Consider the following 23,216-nt stretch of genomic DNA (forward strand, 5'->3'; position numbering starts at 1 on the left):
AAAATATACTTTACCTATTTATGTTTATCAAAAAATTAGTTAAAATCAGTTTAAAATAATAAATATGTAAGGCATGTATTTTTTTCCTCAAATATGCCCTTATTAATATAAAGAGAATGAGTAAAAGATATAATAAATGAATCAAAGAAGAAAGATAATATATGTGGGTAAAAGTTAAAAAAAAAATTTATTAAATGTTTAGACAAAAGTAAATGTTACCAAATCCCTCCAACAAGGTTTAGTTTATATTTTAAACCAAAGGTAGTATTGATTAGATTATGGCAAATGAGAATTGAAACAGCATGACGTGTATTATAATTATGAATCCTGATAAGATTATGCTAGCACTTAATAATCCTAATCAGCCACACATTGATTAATTGATTGGTCGACTTAATCCCCTTAATTAATCATCCATATAGATGTCCCACGTAATCTGTCTTTCTTTCTTTTCTTTTCTTTTTCCTGGAGTAATTTGCCTCTCGTATTACATGAATGTTTAATCTTTGAATTCTGATGTATTTATTATTTGGTAAGGATTAGTTTTAGAAACAGCATTGATTGATTGAACAGCCCTTGTATTCGTTCCCGTTTGAATTGTTTGACGCGTAACATTTTTATTTTTTTTTTGGGTGAAAATACAGGGCAAAATGCCCATTCTTATTGATTCACAATCATTCGTGGGTAGGCAACCCCCACTAAATCCCTGTGCAATAAATCTTTAACTTTGCTAGAAGGTCTATCAAAAACAGTAAGAACCTCCTCTAAATCGAAACTCAAACTAGCAAGACAGTCAGCACAAGTATTCCCCTCCCTATATACATGTCTAACTTGAATCTGAGTAAATCTGCTCATTTCAAACTTTACAACTTTTAGAATACTAGACTCAATACAGTCATTCTCATATAAACTCTGTAAAATATCTACAAGAGCCTTTGAATCACACTCTACAATTAGACAAAGTATACCTTCATCAGCAGCTAATTTTAATCCAGAGATGACACCCCAGATTTCTGCAATCATAGCCGAGCATGATCCTAATTTCCTCGAGAAGCCTTTCACCCAATTTCCTTGGCAATCTCTCATCAGACCTCCACATCCTGCCAATTCATTCTGTCCTCTAGCAGCACCATCTGTATTGAGTTTAATCCACCCAACATTTGGTACTGTCCACCTGATATTCGCCTCTTTCCTCCATACTCTTCCGCCCCCACTTCTCCTATCCAGATATAACACCTCACCAACATAGTGCTTGATCACTACCTTTGGTTGTTCTAGTTCTCTAAATCCATCTTCAAATAAGAACTTGTTTCTCCAGCAGCATAAAAGCCAGCACGTTATTCCAAACTCAATTTTCTTTTTCCTATCTTGACAGCTTAAGTTCCGCCTAAACCATTCAATATTCTGCAATAAGAAAAAAATCAGATTCATTATTTACATAACCCAGCTGTTCCCAAATTTTCCTAGCAGCATCACAGTCTCGTAGAACATGCATGAGACTCTCTTCACCACTTCTACATCTGCTGCACATAGCATTCCCTCCTAAAATCCTACTTCTTCTTTCAGCTGTTAGAAGTCTATTATGAGTGGCAATCCACAAGAAGACTTACACCCTCCTAGGGCCCTTCCAGCCCCATATTTTACTCCAAACCGGATCTGCATGCCCCTCTTCTTTTTTCAGCTTTTTATACATATCAGAGACCACATACCTATTCTGCAAAGCCATTCCCCATTTTATTTTATCTTCTCCCAAACTGGCTTTTGGTGGCTGTATTGACATAATTTTTCTTAAACCATCTTCATTGACCAAACTTTTCAACTTTTGAAAATCCCAATTTCCACATTCATCAATCATCTCACAAACCTTATACTTCAGATTGTTTTCATTTAAAGCTCCTGTGCAGAAATCCATCAGCCTTGTGTTCTCCCCTACCTAGTAATCCTTCCAGAAATCCACACTCTCTCCATTACCTGTTGTAATATTTTGGGTGTGTCAAAGAAAGGATCTTACATTAATTGGGAATATGGGAAGATAAAAACAAATTGAGTATTAGTTGTGAACAGATTTTCTTATTATTATTATGAATAGGAAAATCAAATGTAGAAGAGTTTTAAATGGATTTCCAATGCATTAAGAGATTTAAAAGTGACCCATTAAAATCCTTTAATGCATTGAAGCCTTTAAATTATTCAACGGAAATTTTCTTATGATTGTCTAACGCCTTGAAAGGTTTTAAATCCTAGTGCTTTTAAACATTTTTAATGTATTAAAAGATGATTATGAAATTCAAAATGGAGTGATGCGTTGAAAGCTTTTAAACGTCTTTAATATATCAAATGGCGACTTTGAAAATCCAACCGGAAGCTTTATCTCTTTGCCTCCAACGGTTAAATCATAAATAATTCTAATATGTTATAAAACCTCCATACCTCCACAATGCTATCATTAATTCATATACTCAATTTTGATTGACTTGAATTCAATGAGGAAAACGGACCATTGAATGTTGTGCTGTTATGGTGCCAACGTTCACTTTATTTGGAGCCTATAAAGAGATGCTTTAGTCTAAGGTTCAACACACACAGCTCTAGAGTTTTCGAGCTCCTCTCTTCCCCCTCTTGTGTGCTTTCTTACTGCTGAGTTTACTACTATCTTCTGCTGTTCTGCTCACCCTGTTTTACAGGAAGGATCCGTTTAATCCTGGGGAGTGCCGCATCCTTATCTACCGGTGGTTGCGGAATAGCTCTTAAGGACAGCGTCCTTAGGACGTGACTCGGATTAACTATTTTTTTGCAGGTGCTGCCGCCAACAATCTTAAGAGCTAGTCACATCATGGAACAACCCCGCAACACTGCTGCTCAGAATAACCATGATGCTGCCTCAGTCGCTGTTGTTCCAACAGCAGTTCCTATTCCTTGGTCGTTCCCTGACACTTCAAAAATAGAGGCTTTTGATGGAAGGAATTTCAGGCGGTGGTAGGAGCGAGTTTACTCTGTCCTTGACATGCATGGAGTAGCTGCAGCTCTTACTCAGTCTGAACCAGCCCCAGAAGTCGATCAAGCCCAGAAAGATATCTGGACACATGCCAATAAGGTTTGCAGACACACTCTTATCAGCACTTTATCTAACGATCTGTTCGATGTGTACTGTGTCTATAAGGAAGCACACAAAATATGGGAATCTCTTATCCTCAAGTACACTGCTGAGGATGCTGGGAAGCAGAAATTTGTAGTGGGAAACTTCTACAAATGGGAGATGACCGAAGAGAAAGACATCAAGCTGCAAATCAACGAGTACCACAAGTTGTTGGAGGAGCTACGTGCTGAGAAGATTAACCTGCCAGATGAGTTCGTAGCTGGCATACTGATCGAGAAGCTGCCAGAAACATGGAGTGACTACAAACAGCAGTTAAAGCACAAACAGAAGCAGCTGTCCCTGTGAGATCTTATTACCCACATAATAATTAAAGACACAAACAGAAAGGCCATACAAGCCGCAAAGGGAAAGGAAATAGCTGCCAAAGCAAACTTGGTGGAATCGAAACCGCGCTCCAAGAGGTATGATCCCAAAAACAAAAATAATAAGAATAAGAAATCTGATTACAAATCCAAGGACTCTAACCCCAAATTCAAGAAGAAAGGCAATTGTTTTGTCTGTGGAAAGCCAGGGCACTATGCGGCGCAATGCAGAAAAAGGGCTACTCAAAAGGGTGATAATCCTCCTAAGCCAAATGCGAATTTGGTTGAAGGAGATGATGGCAGTGATAATGAAGTCATAGCTGCAGTGGTCTCTCAAGCCCTTATTGTGACTGATGTGAAGAAATGGGTAGTGGACTCAGGAGCCACTAAGCACATCTGTGCAAATAAAGAGATGTTACCTCCTTTGAAGAAGGGGAAGACCACATCTACCTCGCTAACTCCCGAACTGCCAAGGTTCAGGGAAAGGGAAAAGTGGTGCTGAAACTCACATCAGGAAAAACACTGGCGCTGAATGATGTGCTGTATGTCCCAGATGTTAGGGCAAACTTAGTCTCTGTGGCGCTGCTTGGGAAAGCTGGGGTTAGAGTGTCGTTTGAGTCCGACAAGGTTGTCATGACTAAAAACAATGTTCTCATTGGGAAGGGATATTGTAATCAGGGTCTGTTTGTTTTAAGTGTTGCTGAAATCAATGAAAATGCATCCTCTTCTGCTTACTTGATTGATTCTTTTGACATATGGCATGCTAGATTAGGACATGCTCATAAATCATATATAAAGAGATTACAAAATCTTGGGTTAATTCATGGAATTAAAAGTAATGATTTTAATAAATGTGAAGTTTGTGCAGGGTGAAGCCTTGTTGTCTGTTTGTTTTTTACAAAATAGAATACCCCATAGAAAAACTAAAAAGACACCTTATGAATTATGGAAAGGATTTGTACCTAATCTCAAATATTTAAAAGTGTGGGGGTGTCTTGCAAAAGTTTTATTACCTGATTCTAAAAAGAGAAAGATTGGTTCTAAAACTTCTGATTGCATGTTTATTGGTTACGCTCAAAAAAGTGCTGCTTATTGTTTTCTAGTTTTGAAAAGTGATATTTTGGATCCTAATACGATTGTTGAAACAAAAGATGCAGAATTTTTTGAACATATATTTCCTTTGAAAGTTGAGCGTGTCCCTAAAAGAGTTGAAAACTCTTCTTTGAAAAAAACTTCAAATGATAGTTTGGCTGAGAATTTAAGGAGAAGTAAAAGACAAAGAAAAGAAACATCTTTTGGAGATGATTTTTATACTTATTTAGTAGAAGGTGATCCGAAAAATTTTCATAAAGCTATTTCTTCTCTAGATTCTCAGTTTTGGAAAGAAGCTATTAAAGCTGAAATAGATTCTTTAAATCAAAATAAAACATGGATTTTGGTTGACTTGCCTCCAGGAGCAAAACCTATTGGGTGCAAATGGGTTTTTAGGAAAAAATATTTTTCAGATGGATCAATTGATAAATATAAGGCTAGATTGGTAGCCAAAGGTTTTACTCAAAAAGAAAACATTGATTACTTTGATACATTTTCTCCCGTGACTAGGATTTCTTCTGTTAGAATCCTGATTGCTTTAGCTTCGATCCACAAGCTTTTTATTCACCAAATGGATGTTAAAACAGCCTTTTTAAATGGTGATTTAGAAGAAGAAATTTATATGACCCAACCTGAGGGGTGTATAGTTCCTGGACAAGAAAACAAAGTTTGCAAACTTGTTAAGTCTTTATATGGTTTGAAACAAGCGCCTAAACAATGGCATGAAAAGCTAGACCAAGTTTTGTTAAGTGGTGGCTTCTCTACTGTTGAGGTAGAACGTTGTGTCTATACAAAACTTGTAAATGGTGATTGTGTGATTATTTGCTTATATGTGGATGATATGCTTATTTTTGGTACTAGCATGAATGTTGTGTGTGAGACAAAATGTTTTCTTGCTTCAAATTTTGATATGAAAGATCTGGGTGAAGCAAAGGTTATATTGGGCGTTAAAATCATAAGGAATGAATGTGGTATTCTGCTTTCTCAAGAGCACTACGTTGAGAAATCTTGAGAAAGTTCGAACACTATGATGTTTCTCCTGCTAGCACTCCTTATGATTCCAATATGCATTTAACAAAACATGAAGGAGATCTAGTTGCTCAATCTAGATATGCACAGATCATTGGGAGTCTGTTGCATTTAATGAACTATACCAGGCCGGACATAGCTTATGCTGTGTGTAGGTTGAGCAGATATACTCATTGCCCAAGCAGTAAGCATTGGGAGGCTCTATTGAGGGTATTGAGTTACTTGAGAGGTACTATGAATTATGGTATACTATATAGTGGATTTCCCGCAGTATTAGAAGGATACAGTGATGCTAGCTGGGTTTCAGACTCAGATGAGACCAAGTCCACTAGTGGCTATATTTTCAATCTTGGTGGTGGTGCAGTAACATGGAAGTCAGCCAAACAAACTATACTAACAAAATCCTCAAGGGATTCTGAGTTTATTGCAATGGAGTTGGCTGGTTCTGAGGCTGAGTGGTTGAAAAACTTCTTAGCGAATATTCCATTGGGTGAAAAACCAACACCATCAGTGTCTTTACACTGTGATAGCCAATCTGCGATAGCTACGGCTAAAAATAAAACCTTTAATGGTAAAAGTAGACATATTCGATTGAGACATAATATTATAAGGTAGCTGCTAAAAGATGGAGTAATCTCGATCGATTATGTAAGGTCAGAAGTGAACCTAGCGGATCCGTTAACAAAACCTCTAGGGAGGAAACAAATTTATGAAACATCGAGGGGAATGGGACTGAAGCCAATTTGAAATTAACAGCGATGGCAACCCAACTTTTGTGATTGGTGATCCCATGAAGAAGGTTCAATGGGTAAGAACAAGTCGTATGTTAGTTCTGCTAGCACTAAATAAACTAGCAGTCCCTTCCTATGGTGTGTGAGAAAGTGCTAGAATGCATTTCAGTGAGGCTGAGCGGAAGCTCTTAATGATTTCATAGTCTCACAGGACGGTGTGCTCATTGCAGGTACACTTAATGAAATTACCTCTACGAATGTGGAGTGGGGCCGCTCCTATGAGATCGTGGCAAAATCTCTAGAGCATTCGTTATGCACCAGGCACGCGCATGGCCGTTTTAACGCGCAAAAACGCCGTTAACAGCAAAAATGTGGGGGTACAGTCTGACTATTAATACCTCTAGTACACACCTAGAGATGTTGGTTTTAAGTTCATAAGAACCACCGACACCTCTGTGTGCTAAGTATTATTGGTCTAGGTCTAGTTTTAAGTTCAAAGGACCACCAGATACAATGGGTGTACTCGTGTGTGTAACTCAGTAAATGGTATTTTCTTTGACACATGTGGGGGATTGTTGTAATATTTTGGGTGTGTCAAAGAAAGGATCTTACATTAATTGGGAATATGGGAAGATAAAAACAAATTGAGTATTAGTTGTGAACAGATTTTCTTATTATTATTATGAATAGGAAAATCAAATGTAGAAGAGTTTTAAATGGATTTCCAATGCATTAAGAGATTTAAAAGTGACCCATTAAAATCCTTTAATGCATTGAAGCCTTTAAATTATTCAACGGAAATTTTCTTATGATTGTCTAACGCCTTGAAAGGTTTTAAATCCTAGTGCTTTTAAACATTTTTAATGTATTAAAAGATGATTATGAAATTCAAAATGGAGTGATGCGTTGAAAGCTTTTAAACGTCTTTAATATATCAAATGGCGACTTTGAAAATCCAATCGGAAGCTTTATCTCTTTGCCTCCAACGGTTAAATCATAAATAATTCTAATACGTTATAAAACCTCCATACCTCCACAATGCTATCATTAATTCATATACTCAATTTTGATTGACTTGAATTCAATGAGGAAAACGGACCATTGAATGTTGTGCTGTTATGGTGCCAACGTTCACTTTATTTGGAGCCTATAAAGAGGTGCTTTAGTCTAAGGTTCAACACACACAGCTCTAGAGTTTTCGAACTCCTCTCTTCCCCCTCTTGTGTGCTTTCTTACTGTTGAGTTTACTACTATCTTCTGCTGTTCTGCTCACCCTGTTTTACAGGAAGGATCCGTTTAATCCTGGGGAGTGCCGCATCCTTATCTACCGGTGGTTGCGGAATAGCTCTTAAGGACATGCATGGAGTAGCTGCAGCTCTTACTTAGTCTGAACCAGCCCCAGAAGTCGATCAAGCCCAGAAAGATATCTGGACACATGCCAATAAGGTTTGCAGACACACTCTTATCAGCACTTTATCTAACGATCTGTTCGATGTGTACTGTGTCTATAAGGAAGCACACAAAATATGGGAATCTCTTATCCTCAAGTACACTGCTGAGGATGCTGGGAAGCAGAAATTTGTAGTGGGGAACTTCTACAAATGGGAGATGACCGAAGAGAAAGACATCAAGCTGCAAATCAACGAGTACCACAAGTTGTTGGAGGAGCTACGTGCTGAGAAGATTAACCTGCCAGATGAGTTCGTAGCTGGCATACTAATCGAGAAGCTGCCAGAAACATGGAGTGACTACAAACAGCAGTTAAAGCACAAACAGAAGCAGCTGTCCCTGTGAGATCTTATTACCCACATAATAATTGAAGACACAAACAGAAAGGCCATACAAGCCGCAAAGGGAAAGGAAATAGCTGTCAAAGCAAACTTGGTGGAATCGAAACCGCGCTCCAAGAGGTATGATCCCAAAAACAAAAATAATAAGAATAAGAAATCTGATTACAAATCCAAGGACTCTAACCCCAAATTCAAGAAGAAAGGCAATTGTTTTGTCTGTGGAAAGCCAGGGCACTATGCGGCGCAATGCAAAAAAAGGGCTACTCAAAAGGGTGATAATCCTCCTAAGCCAAATGCGAATTTGGTTGAAGGAGATGATGGCAGTGATAATGAAGTCATAGCTACAGTGGTCTCTCAAGCCCTTATTGTGACTGATGTGAAGAAATGGGTAGTGGACTCAGGAGCCACTAAGCACATCTGTTATATGTCATATCATTTAAAAAGCAAAATTTGGCTTTTTTTTTAATTCAAAAAGGACTCGATCAAATAAACATTTTAAATAATTTTTTAAGTATGTAAATATCTTATTTTAAGTATTTAAAAATAGTTAAAATTACAGGTCAAATTGCAAGTGTCATTTTTAAAAAGACCTAGTATATGATAAAAAATAGAATAAAATACACCAACCACTCTTCTATTTTATCTCAATTATAGAAACTTCTAATCTATTTTCAAAATGTATATAAATCTTCTTTGAAGTTAAAATGTATGTTACACAAACATTCTTTTTATATTTGAGATTCTATTTTCATCTACCCAAACAGTTAGTGAATCGTTAAGTTTGACTTTAAATTATTTTTTTAACCAAAATGCCCCCTTTTAACATAATAATTATTTAGACATTTATAATTTCTAGAAAATGTGTTTTATAAATTCAAAAAATAACTCTAATACATATATTTTTAAATTTTTTAATATGTTATAAAAAAATAAAAATTTTGTATTTGAAATATGTATTTACAATTTAAAAGAAATCAAAATAAATAATTTCTAATGAATGTTATAAAAAAATTAAAATTATAAAATGTTATCATTCAAAATTTTTAAATACATCTTTGTTACAAAAACTTATAAACATATTTAGTCAAGCAAATATATATTAAAAAATTAGTTAAATTTTTAAGGAAAAATGACCAGAAAATGACAGTTGAAATTGAAAAAGATAAAGATAAAAATAAAAAAGCATCCAAATTAGTGAAAAGACTAAACAGGCATGATCGATAAATTTGGGATTTGCAAGATTTGGAGGAATGACTAAAATGCCCTTGAAGATTAGAGCTAAAGAGAGGACACGTAAAGAAAACCGGAAGACATTGAAAGCGGAAAAGTTGGAAAGAGGAAGCTTGGAGCAACACTTAAGAACTGGAAAGAGGAAAAAGGCAAGTAATTTTTTTGGTGAGATGTGTAACATCCTAATTTTAGTCTCTAAGATTTAAGTAAATTTGTGAGTAAATATTTATTGACATCACTGTAATAGTGGTTAATTATATATATAAACAATTAAAATATTTATGATTATGTGTGTGTGTGTATATAACTATTTATATATGAATTGATAAATAAAACAAAAAGATTAAGAAGTTTCACATCGACTAAATGATATGAAAATGAGACTCTGAGCCTATAAATAGGTGGTAGTAGGGAAGAATAATAAATTAAATATTTTTGCACAAAACTGAGACTGTCTCAGTAAAGTGCCATGTGCAAGTCTGTAAACCGTTGGATCGGGCCAAAATTTGGTCTTCCAGTCTGAGACATCTATTTCGTCAATTTCAACGGTTGGATTAGTGGGTCAATATCTGAGGTATGAGTTACTAGATATGCATTAAACTCTTTATTTTCAGATTTTATGGATAGAACACTGAGTAGTAAAGTATCATTTTTAAATTTGTTCACCGTTAGATCAAGCCAAAATTTGGAGAATAGACTCAAGACATATAATATTTTAATTTCAACGGTTAGATTAATAATTAAAGATCTGTAGTGAGAATAATTTAACTTATATTAAATATGTTTTTCTAAGTTTTCGAAAATAGAACATAGGCTATAAGTTGAAGGTTTTGTACTTGGGTTATGAATAAATTATAATGACGTGATTTAGAAATTTAAAGATAATATAAGCTAAAGAAACTTAAGAATTGAATCTAAAGCATAGCATCCATATTCTTACTCCAGATCTTAGAAAAATTGTACGAGCTAGAATTCCGAGTAACAATTCGAAAACATTAAAGAGGGAGTTATGGGTTAAAATTTGATACGTAGCTTACCCATAAGAAACTGTAGTAACATATATTTTCTGTTTGTAGATATGATAATTGGTTTGACGATCCCAAGTTCATGGTCTTAATCTTTAACTTGTAAGCACTTGTTGGACACCAGGTAACGTGAATTCTTACTTGTTTTCTCCTATCGGTTCCTCTAAGAGGAGTTTTTAATTAAATTGAACCCTTTTAGGATAGGCTTGAATAATATGGAATAGGAAAGCTGTTTTGAAACTATCAGAAAACTTTATAGACATTTGGAAGTTGCTTGATGGGAGTGATTTGTGAAAAATGAATGAATTGCTACAACTTTAGGACTGGATAGGAGCCTAATGAGTGATTTTTGGATGAAATTGTGGACTTGGGATGTACTATGTAGTCTGTTGTGGCGAAAGGTTATTTGTTGACCAAGGCAATTTATCCAAGTTGCTATTTTATTTGAGGGAAAACCATATTGAAGGTACCTATACTTTCTCTCAATTTTTAATTTGATACCTATGTGTTTTTTTCCCTTTAATTAAACATTTAATTTTATCTTTTTAGCAATATTAGCTCTTATAACTCTGTTCTATTGATATTTTTAGTCTCTACATAAGGATTAATGATGTTAACAGAGGAAAAATAAAGATTTAGTTAAGAACAAAAAACACATAGGTACCAAATTGAAAATTGAAAAAAAGTATAGGTACCTCCAATATGGTTTTCCCTTTATTTGATTATGTTTTATGTGTTAGTATGAGCTTCTGGAATGATATGTTTATGCCCTTGATTATCTAAGAATGCTATTGTATGGTATGATATTAAGTATCTTATATGGTTAATGTATGTTTTGAATCTCTTAAGATACATGTTCTTGAGATACTTGATGAGATTTTAGAACTGTCATGACTGTGATTAATTCATTTAATATTCGGGAAGAGGTGTGGTGATGGAGCTTGATATACACATATTACCACGTGGTTTGCCTCCATAGCGCGTACTATAGTTGGCCTATTAGAGAGGGCAGTATCCCCTCATTTGCGACACTCCAGGAGTATCCCGGGACAGTATCCCCTGAGGACAGCATCCTCGTCAGGATACTGGGCAGTAAACCCATTGGGGCAGAATCCCCCTTTTCTGGAGGAACCCATGGCCCGCGTGTGCTCTGCCGACTTTGACCGGTCCGCATCACACGCGTGGGAAGCTCGTGAGAGTCATCAGTCACATGATTAAGACTTAGCCCATGGGTTCAAGTCAGCGGGTATAAGGAGGATATAAGGCAGGAATCGAATGATGAATAATGATAATAAATGATGAGTAAAGCAAGCACATATGTTGATATTTTCTTTTAGCTTACATGTTTATGATATCTGGTATCTGTTATGTGATAGTAACATATTTAATGATTATCTTAATTGTTAGTCTCACTTAGCGCCTCTTAGGGGTGCTGGTAGGTGAGGTAGGTAGGAGTTTTCGTTACTGAGACGGTAGTCTCATTCCGTTACATCTACAATTTTCAGATAAGCGTAACAGAGGAGCCGCGGCGGGAAAGGAATCGGAAGTATGAGGTCACCTTCATTGGTGATCACACCCCGAACTCTGGTTATGTTTAGTCATTAGTTATTTACCACCTAAGATATCATTATGCATCTCTTTTTATATTATCAATGTTGAAACATTTATGATTATACATTTATGAGGATGTCTTCGAAATGAGTTAAACTTAATTTTGTTAGATTAATTGTGACAAACTGTGTCAATCAAGTATATGAAAGGCTTTTATAACCATGTTAGGAGTATAATCCTTTCCTAACATGGTTATGCATAATGAGTAAGTATAATCCTTTTATAACCATGATATGTTATATTGGTAACTGTGTCTCCCATTCTTTTATATCATGGTTATGACATAATAAGTAAGAAAATTTTGAAATAAAGTTTGTAACCTGTTTTCTTCTATTACCATGGTAATAGTGTTGACATTCCTATATTGTATTAAATATGACAAGTTTCTAGATAGGGTGTTACAAGATGCTAGTATCGTACTCCTTCAACCATCATCATTTTGCAAACCTTGTTCATTTGGATGGATTTTGCTTGTGGGCAAGTTGGTTTGTAGTAAGAGGGGGTGAATGTGCGGCATTACGTAAGTGAACAGAGGTTGATGGTGGGGTTTGGGTTCTCAACTTGTTTAGCTTTTGCATGCTCAAATGGGGATGATTTTATTGGTTAAGAGGGTTTAGATGAAAAATTTGATGGGGATGAGAGAATGTTGTATTGGAAATGGAAAAATAGTGGCAAGTGATTATGTGGCCATGAAGTTTGAGGGCAAACAGTAAACATGAGGTGGTTAGTGTTATTAAAATCATTGGTTGAATTGTTAAATTTTATATTGAAATTGTCAATGGAGGAAGTGGGCGTGTGTTTTTCTGAGTGTTTCGAAAGGTGAATGAAATTGATTATTAGGAAAACAGAATATTGATTTATACTTCTTTGCTACATGTTAGTAAGTTTTAATGACATCTGTCACTGAAATTTCAAGAGAGTTATGTGTAAGTGAACCAAAATTCAAATTAAGTATAGCTAATATTTTATATTTTATATTTTAATCACTTAATTCTCTAATATAATATTTTTATATTTTAAAATTAAAGTAGGACTTCCAGGAATGATGTTGATGGGGTTGAGTCCCTTTTAGAATGTCACAAGGATGAGTTAATTACGTAAGAGCCCGTTTTGGTTTGAGGAAAATCTAGCCCAGGAAATAAAAAATCTAAATTTTCAAGTGGCGGGTAGTTTGGTTCAAAGAAGAAGTGGGAAAGAAATGGAACACGGACCCAGATTTTTCTTTAAAGAGCCGAAAATGGTTCCCACCAAAAGTGCTGGAAACAAATATTCAGTGGCCCACATCAATGGCCTTTTGACCCAATTGCCCTTGATGACAAGAATGATTCTCAACGATGCTAGTGATCGCCATGGTTTCCGATCTCTCAGGCATCGTCGTTAGTGGTGGTGAAGCAACCGGATGGGAGGGATTGGCAACATTAGTAACAGTCAAGTCCGGTAGAAAACTGCATTGGGTTCTGAAGAAGCCCTTGTCATCGGAAATAATGAAACCCCATCTCCTTTTTGTTGTCATTAGAAACTGTCATTGTTGACCATGGAATGGAGTTTCTGATGGGAGCGTGAAGTTTGTGAAAGCCATGAAATTGTTTTTGAAAGTGCGACGAAGACAATCCAGAAAGGAGCAAGCGTTGTAGTATGAGGTGGGGGGGGTGAGGGAGGTATTTATGAGAGCATATAAGAGATAGGTGAACGCATAACACTGGTATGAGAACTCGGGACATCTTCACATGTCCCTCGTTTATTTATACAGTGAGCCGATTTTTTGGCTAAAGGGGCACATCATATCCAAGAGAAAATGGTGGTGCTGTCACAACCTCCCGCTGATTGCTTGGCTCGATCGCAAGCTGATGTAGAGTAGTTTATGGGGTTTCTTGTATTTTAATCTTTCAAGCTCAGCTTGCCCATTTGGATTTCAAAAAAATATATTGATCTAAGAACGAGAGGCAAACAATGCCGTGTGTTGGAGGAATCTTTTGTTATTGTGGTTGAAATAACTATATACATATATAAATATATCAAGGATAAATTATATGTTCACAATTGTTGTAGATGTATACAATATGTCACCATTTTTTATTTGAAAATTTACTCTATTCAGTGCATAAAAAATAGAGTATAACTGAGTGTGGCAGAATTGACATTTTGTGCGAAAATTAATACATAGTGCTGGAAATTTGAATTTGATAGACTTTTTGCTGGAATTCTATAGGAAATTTGAATTTGCTGCATCAAATTTGAATTTGTTTAGTTTTTTCTTTATCATATTAAAGTTTAAATTTCAGGGGATATAACTTGAAAAATAAAAAGATTTTTTAATGGGTTTTGTCGTATTAGAAACTAGGCTTAGTAAGTTTTTCGGTGATACATCATCTACCTAATTTGCATTTAAATTAAGAAAGATATGTCCATTAAAAATTCACCTTTAAATTGAGTATTTTTTTTCATATCCCAATTCAGTTTCTTTTAATATTGATTATTTATATTTATTTATTTATTTATTTTGCTTAATTTTTAAATTCTTTATCATTTAATATGTATAGTAATTTTATATTTATATTAAATATCCATATTTATTTTTTATTTAAATAATAATTCATTGTATTTTTTAATAATATTATTATTATCTAAGTTTTAAAATAATTTTTTTATTTATATCATTTTTAATTTTTCCAAAGAAACATTTTATTATTTAATAATATCATATTCTTTCCTTAAAAGTAATATGGTAAAATAGCTCAATTTTTCCACCACTTTTCATTTAACCAAACATAAATTTTTTATTAAATTCATTTTCAATTTTAGTGTGAATCAAATACTTACTCAGTTGAAAATTTTTCATTCTCTTCCTTTTAATTTTTTTTTTCTATTCATTTTTATTCCAATCGATTCTTTAAACCAAATGGGACCCCAAAGTGCAGAGCTACAACTATTGGCAGGAACGAGGCTATTAATGTTAAAAGTTTAGGATTGGCACCACTTTTGTTAGGTTTTATTTCAAATTTTTTTTTCAATTTATAAATTTTAAAGGGAAAAAGACAGAAAAATAACAAGTAAACTTCATAATGTCAAAACATATTATCTGAATTTGAGAAATCCCAATTTAGTCACAAGTGACCAATTTGACATTTATAAATTTACTAAAATAATCATATTGCCCTTTATTTTATTTATTGTTTTTAAAAAACTAAAGCCCTTACTGGCTTACCAGTCACCGGAACTCTGGCATTGGCGGTGGCAGTCGGAAACAATTTTTTTTGAAAATTTTTACAACTTTAATATAACAGTTAACAACTTTTGTAATGCTATTGACAACTTTAGTATAGCAATTAACAATAGATTTTTTGAGAAATTAAACAATTCATCACCGGAGCTCTGGCAGCCAAAAATGAATTTTTTTAAAAAAATTTTACAACTTCAGTATAACGGTTAATCACTTTGTAACGCTATTAATAACTTCAATATAACAGTTAACAACATGTTTTTCAAAAAATTCAAAAAGTAGCATTTTTATAACTTTAGTAATGCCGTTAACAATTTCCGTAACTATATTAACAACTACGGTATAGCATTTAACAATAGGTTTTTTTAAAAATTCAAAAAAATGGCATTTTTACAACTTTAGCAACTTTTTTTTAAAAAAATTTTACAGCTTTAGTATACCGATTAACAACTTTTGTAACGTTATTAATAATTTTAGTATAACAGTTAACAACAAGTTTTCTGAAAAATTCAAAAAGTAGAATTTTTACAACTTCAATAGTGCTGTTAACAAGTTATGTAACTCTATTAAAAACTTTGGTATAGTATTTAACAACAGGTTTTCTTAAAAATTAAAAAAATAGCATTTTTATAACTCTAACAACTACTTTTTTTTTTGTGAAAATTTTTACAACTTCAGTATAACAGCTAACAATTTTTATAACATTATTAACAATTTCAGTATAGCAGTTAATAACAGGTTTTTTTGGAACATTCAAAAAGTAGCATTTTTACAACTTCAGTAATGCAATTAACAAAATTCAAAAACCTGTTATTAATTGCTATACTAAAGTTGTTAATAGCGTTACAAAAGTTAGTAACCGTTATACTGAAGTTGTAAAAAATTTTAAAAAAATTGTTTTCGACTGTTGCAGCTTCGGCAACCAGTTGTTGAATTTCCTGAAAAACCTGTTGTTAACTTCTATATTGAAGTTGTTAATAACGTTACAAAAATTGTTAATTGTTATAATGAAGTTGTAAAAATTTTAAAAAAAATTGTTTCTGGCCCCCTGAGTTTCGACGACCAATTGTCAGCCGGTCGCTCGAGCTATGATGACGGTCGCCACCACCAGCACTGGAGCTTCAGCGATTGGCCAGCGAATGAGGGCTTTGGTTTTTTAAAAACAATAAATAAAATGCAGGGCAATATAGTCATTTCAGTAAATTTATAAATGTCAAATTGGTCACCTCTGACAAAATTGGGATTTCTCAAATTCAGTTAATGTTTTTAACATTATGAAGTTTACTTGTCATTTTTCTGGTATTTTTCTAATTTTAAATTAAAAATTAATATACTAGTATCTAATGAAAATATATTTTATAAATTTTGAAAAAAAATTAAGAAAATGATTAATACACTATCTTAAAATTAAGAAAATAAAAATATATTTTATAAATTTTAAAAAAAATTAAATTAAACATAATATAAATTTAGTAAACTATACATGTGCTTTGGTCAATATATATAGTCAAAAAATGTATGTGTTTTGTTATGTAAATTTAAAAAGATTGGAGCTGCAGGCCTAAAATAAAAATGAACGAGGGCTCAACGCTGGCGGCATGGCGGGGGCGATGGCTTTGGGTTAAGCGCGTGTAGCCAGTGACTGACAGTGTCGACGGAGAAGAGGGAATCCTTCCCGGCTCATCAAGTTGAGAGGGAAAGGCTGGGAAAAATCCAGGATTTGGGAGTTCGCTGCAGCAACGTCGCCGTCGGCTGAGATTTGACGGAGAAGGGGATCGGCGCCGGCGTGCGAGCGGTAACAGAGATGACAGAAAAGTAGTGTTTTAGAGTGCGTTGGAGGGTGAACTTTCTCCTTCAAGGTTTGGATCCCACACATCTAAATCTCTCTTGTCGTCCAACTTAACGATTCCTTTATAATTTGCTGATGTCCAGCTGTGCAAATATGTTATGCTCCTTTGCAAATAATTTTTCCATCTATGAAAATGCTGAGAATATTGAAGTTCCTTTTATCCTTCAAAGAAAATATTTGAAGTTCAATATATGCAAATACAATTTTCAATCTGTTCCACGTCTTCTTTATCAATTTATGAATTTGCCTCCTTATCAATCTGTTCTGCATTTTCATGAGTTGTTTTGTAAATGTGTCTCCCTCTCCCTTCCTGGACCCGCCCAGCTGTGACCCTCACTCCTGGCGAGAAGCATCTCTCCTCCGTTTGAAGGAAGCCTTCTTCTCTAGCTGCAGCACTGTTCTCTACCTTTCTGACTAAACGAACCCAATTTTCATTTTTTTTTTTTGGTTGGGGGCCGGGGGGCCCTAATTTTCTCCTTTCTGTAATCAATAGTGATTTAAATCCTGGAACAGTAGTAGCTATGCTGGATTTGATCACAAGTGATTCTGTAAGCATGGTCCCTGAATTGAAGCTTCCAATTCATTTTGATATTCTGTTTTGGTAGATTTTGAGGGCGACTTTTGTGATGTAGAGGTTGTGTCTGTGCAGTGGTAGCATATTCAATCTGCTGTGCAAACATACCTGAATACATTGCATTTTCTTTGCATAATTACCATAGTAATACTATACTGTCTGACATGTTATCATCTTGAATTTCCACATAATTTAGATTTTCAGTTACAAAATATTATTAGCTTCATGTCTTCTGTAGCGGCAGGCTATGTTTGGACAGGTTCTTTATGGTAAGGAGTAAGGTGACATTCCTCAGAGATTGGCTTTTTAAATCAAAATGGAAGCTTCCCTGGATGATGGAAATAGGATTGTGCTTACTTATGGGGATGCTGGCATGAGTGCACATGAAGTTCACATAAACCAAGAACCTTATGAAGGCATGTCCTTTGAATCAGAAAAAGCTGCAAGAGAATTCTACGATAACTATGCCTCACGGGAAGGATTCACAACTCGTGTTCTTTCATCACGAAAGTCTGAGCAAGATGGTTCAATCATCTCTCGTGGACTTGGATGTAGAGGTGTTGGTCGAATAAAAACTGCAATTGAGAAGCAAGATCGACAAAATGTCTGTACAGCAATGATTCTGTTGAAGAGAGAAAAGGATGGGGAATGGGTCATCCGTAAATTTGTTAAGGACCATAATCATCCTGTGATGGTTGACTCTGAGAAAACTCCCCGAACACTTGTAAGATTGTCCTAGAAAATTGTCTAGTGTTTGAATTTTCTATAGGATTTTTTTCTCTCTGCTTTTGTGGTCTTTCATATGCATGCCACTCTGGAGGTGCCATGTGAGCTGGTGGAAAAATTAATTGTAGGATTTATTGATTCTTTTGTGCATGTTTCTATGTACTTGATTTTGTAGGATGAGAAGGATAAGAAAATTCAAGAATTGACTGCTGAAGTGCGGGTTAAGAAGCGATTGAGCGCATCATACCGGGAGCAGCTAGAAGCATTGTTAAAGGATATTGAAGGCCACGGTGAACATATTTCCAAGAAAATCCATTCAGTTAATGAAACTCTTAGAAAACTCGATGCTGAGATGGGAAAACATCCAAAAATGGATAAATGAATCGTGAGTTTTCCCCCCTCATCTTAATGAACTGTGTGAGTTGCTACCTACACATGTGGCAGTCCTGCCTGTTTGACCAATACTATTTCGGTGATAGAAGTATTGAAGTTTGTCCCATATCATGTCAATCCCTGTTTCTATCTTGGGTTCTAGTACTGTATTATTGGTTTTTCATAGGAATAATGAGCATCTTATTCCTGGCTTGCTGTCTATATTGTGTTCTAGTACTGTTTTATCGGTTTCCTTTTTGCACCATCACATCACTTTCCATTCTAAGTTTTGGCTTTTACACTTGGCTGGCTAAAACCAAGGAATGTTTCTATATCTTTAAACTTTTTGATGAATATAGCCTTCATGGTGCCCCTATTTGTTTTCATAATATAGTTCAATTATTTGATAATATTCATATGCAGGACAAAGCACAGCTCAGACAGGTGGAAACCAATCTGTATACATGCATTGCTTATCTGATTTAACCTGGCTCAAGATGGATCTTTGATCTCCATAAAACTGAGATTGGGTTTAAGAGATAGGAAGATACTTTTGAGTCTGTATATTATGTCTGAGATATTTGGAATTGGTCTCAGTAGGCACTTTTTTGTTGGTGGCACAAAGCAAATATGGATCTTTTTTTTGAAGATTAGTTTGGGATAAGAATGTGATTGTTGCAGAATGCTGCACTCAAGGGCAGAAAGTTGATGAGACTAATCTTACAAATTCAAAAAGAATGATGCCCAAATTTGTAATGTAAAAGGAAAGATGCAATGCATCAAGAGAATCAATTATTGTTGTTAAATTTTAGTATTTAAGAAGTTCAGGAATTGTTTGTAATATGTGGTTTAAGAGTTTGATGCTATCTTTTTGGTACATTGGGAAATTGTTTAGAGATATAAATTCAGAACCTTACCAATTCCCTGCTTATACATAGAGTAATTAGCTAAGAATTTGCATATGAGAGTAAAATTTCTATGATTTGGGCCAAACGAATTAAAATTTACATCCTGGTTATGATTTTTGTTACTAAAATCATTGTTTTATTTTTTTTGGGACCACTAAAGCATCATTGATTTACCCTATCTTTGTTATGAGGGGAATGGAGGGGAGAGAAGAAAAATTTTTAATAAGCTTAATTGAAAAAATTGAAGAAGTGAAATTTTAAAATTTTAATAAAGACAAGATGTAAAATAAAAAAGTAATAAAAATTAATTAAAAATTTGTAATCCTATTTTTTAAATTTTGTAAATTGAGTTTATTAAAATTTTTTTCCTCATTTTCATTTCTCTCTTGTCAAACGGACCATTCGAGAGACAAAAAATTTTCTGAAATTATATGAATCCATCTCTCTTTAATTTTGCTAAAATTACATGGATTCTTGCTCTATTTTCATTCTTCAAAACTCACACATGCCTCCCTTCAAACAAAAAGTAGATTACATAAGTCATCAATTTCGTTAAAACTGCATATACATCCTTTCTAATATACACGCATCCACGCACAGAATCTCTACATCATAAGGTTCATGTGATTTCCAAAAAAGGAAAAAGGAGAAGAAAAAGAATGTCATCTAATTTTTGCTTTCAGTTGTCAAGTAGGCTTGTTTTTGAATTATCACAGGCCTCTTAAGTTTATGAATAACTTAATTGCATTATTATTTAAACAACCATTCCAGTAAGTACAATCGCTTGAACCTTGATTCCTTGCCAAATGAGTAATATCTCTATTCAAGAACGCATGACATGCACGTTAATGATTCTAGTGGCTAAGAAATTGAACAACAAATAATAAATATCAAAACAAGCTAATCGTCAAGACGGAAGAACTTCATGGGAAGATTTAGGATCATGCACAGTTCTTCCGTAACTTTGAAATGTTTTTGAAGTAACTAAAATAATGCCCTTATAAGGTTGAGGTCAGTTGTTACGGGTTAGTAGTCTTTGATGACGAAGTGGCATACATCAAGAAAATAAATAATCACCAACTCTACTCTTGAAATCTTGTAATACCTACTACGATAAAAAATAAGTCGGGCATAATATTATGAGATTAGAGTATATTCAATTAAGAAGATATGAATAATATTTAATTGAAGTTTGGATATATTGAATTAAATAGGAAGTATTATAATTAAATAGGATTTCAATTAGAGGATCAAATGAAAAATTTATTAATTAATTTTGAATTTAAATAATATCTTAATTAGGATTTGAATATATTAAATTAAATGGGGAGCATCATTATTAAATGAGATTTTAATTGGAGGCTCAAATGAAGAAATTAATCATTAAGTTTGAGTTTAAATAGTATGTTAATTGGGATTTGAATACATTGAATTAAATAGAGAGCACCATGATTGAATAAGATTTTAATTAGAGACTTAAATGAAGAAATAAATAATTTTGAATTTTTATCTGTCACTCCAAATTCCACATCTCTAATTCAAATTCCATTTGAAGGAATTAAAAAAATCATACTCTTATAAATAACTTTTTCATTGATGCTATTTTTTCACTCTTCACTCAATTAATTTTTTTTTTTTTCATCCAGCATGATGAATCCAAGGTATTTATCGTTGTCTATTAATTTTTTGTTTTGTTTCATTGTCATGCCTTTTTATCATGCTATTTTTTTCACTCTTCACTCAATTAATTTTTTTTTTCATCCAGCATGATAAATCCAAGGTATTTATCGTTGTCTATTAATTTTTTGTTTTGTTTCATTGTCATGCCTTGTTATCATGTTAACTAACTGCAAATACTTTCCAATACCATGCTGGCAACGTCAAAACAAATGACGAACTTCCATCATGGTTTGGTCAAGGATTTTGATTCGCAAAGACACGTGGTGCTCAAATAGGTTAGTAGATCATAAAGTTGTTTTATTCATTGAAAGAAATATTTATGATATACCCATTTCATCTTATTCTATACAATCAGGGTGATAAGATTGAAACTTCACTTACTCAAAAAAGATAGATGCAGAGACATGTCTACGATTTAGTAGAAGGCGAGGACTACCAGTTCAAGAACTTCAAAGTAGTGACTCATGATGACGACAACTACAAAATTTATAACCACCTTTGGAAGATTATGTTCCATGCGATTTTTCGTTTTATTCAATCCGTTCGACTTCTTTTTCTATTTTCATATTCGAAGATGCAACAGCAATGAAAGAAGGTTCTTTGTGATAAAGAATACATACTAGAGAGTTGGTAAAAATACTACAGAAGGTAATTGGTGTTAAATGGGCAGCCTAATTCAACAAGCTTGTACTAATCAAAAGAAAAAGGAGTCCACATGATCACACAGGCAAAATCTGGGATTACAATCTTAATAAGAGTGAATCTCATCAAAAGTTGATTTGATTCGTTATCTGTTATAATTATACAGTCCATGTTAAGTAATTCTTAAGCTACCTAAAATAATCAAATCTGTTAGAATTTCAAATCTAATTCTTAAGCTACCTAAAATAATAAAATCTGTTAGAATTTCAAATCTAATTAAATACGCTAATCTTTGAGAAACTTCTAATGTCATCATTACGTCTAAAGAAATCAACGTCCAGAAGCTCCATGATTCTTAATAATCTTAATCAATATTAATCAATAATGACAAGTGTAAGTGTTCATGCTCCTACTTTGAACGATTTAAATGTAAAATTTTTAATATATAGCATTTTAAATAAGAAATTTTTTGTTTTCAAAAAAAAAGATCATGATATGATGTTCTATATTTTGTATGAAATTTAACCTTGAAGGAAATTTTAGGGTTACCCATGCTAAGATAGATAATTGATTCATGAACTTTTCTTTTTTCGCAAACAATTGATCCATGAATCGCATTTACCAAGTCTCAAGATGTACAAGTATGTCCGGTCAAAAAAAAAAAAAAAGATGTACAAGTATGACTTTGGCCCAAAAAAGAAACGATGTATGAGCATGACGAAACAATGAATTTGGCACCCCAGCAACTTTCAACGCAGCAATCATTCTTGATTTAAGAGGTGTTTAAGTAGAAACACCATGGTCTTATTAAAAATACTTTGAAAGAATTTGTCTTGTTTTACGAAAAAATACTTTTTTAAAACATTGTCAACACCCCCTAAAACCTTAAATAGGCTATATTCATTTTTTGGGGTTAAAAATGACAAAACAATGATAACCAGTAAGATGCAGAAATACATGGTACATAGAATAATGATAAGGAAAAATGACCCAAAACAAAAAGTTAAAAATTACTAAATACCAAATAAAAAATGTCAATAAAAATTTATTTTCATTTATAAATTCAGTATTATCAACACTAAATAAAATATTATTACCCAACCTGATTTGAGATTTAATAATTTTCAACTTCTTTTGGGTCTAAAGATAATGATTATCAGTTAACCCGAAGCCAACAAAACCCAAAGGGTAGAAATACACACGGCCAATAACATGGATATCTGAAATACATATGGAAATAAACATTTTTTGGTTTGAGAATTGGTATCAAGAAAAGAA

General features: G+C 33.8%; 1 protein-coding gene across 3 annotated transcripts; it reads left to right on the forward strand.

Annotated features, from left to right (window-relative positions):
• Positions 1 to 250: 250 nt before the first annotated feature.
• Positions 251 to 19,632, forward strand: LOC114758512 (protein FAR1-RELATED SEQUENCE 1). 3 transcript variants are annotated; one of them, XM_028947562.1, is made up of 5 exons: positions 251 to 261; positions 16,823 to 17,046; positions 17,870 to 18,334; positions 18,512 to 18,721; positions 19,132 to 19,632. In XM_028947562.1, the coding sequence occupies exons 3-4, from the start codon at positions 17,927 to 17,929 to the stop codon at positions 18,716 to 18,718; spliced, it is 615 nt and encodes a 204-aa protein (XP_028803395.1). In that variant the 5' UTR covers positions 251 to 261; positions 16,823 to 17,046; positions 17,870 to 17,926; the 3' UTR covers positions 18,719 to 18,721; positions 19,132 to 19,632. The 3 variants fall into 3 exon arrangements, with proteins under 3 accessions (XP_028803395.1, XP_028803397.1, XP_028803396.1); XM_028947564.1 differs by lacking the exon at positions 251 to 261 and having other exon boundaries at positions 16,774 to 17,046; positions 17,849 to 18,334; XM_028947563.1 differs by lacking the exon at positions 251 to 261 and having other exon boundaries at positions 16,774 to 17,046; positions 17,855 to 18,334.
• The last annotated feature ends 3,584 nt before the right edge of the window (positions 19,633 to 23,216 follow it).

This window comes from Neltuma alba, unplaced genomic scaffold (assembly GCF_004799145.2).
Source record: "Neltuma alba isolate B1F8T4 unplaced genomic scaffold, ASM479914v2 tig00010720_pilon, whole genome shotgun sequence".
In the NCBI taxonomy this organism is placed as follows: domain Eukaryota; kingdom Viridiplantae; phylum Streptophyta; class Magnoliopsida; order Fabales; family Fabaceae; genus Neltuma; species Neltuma alba.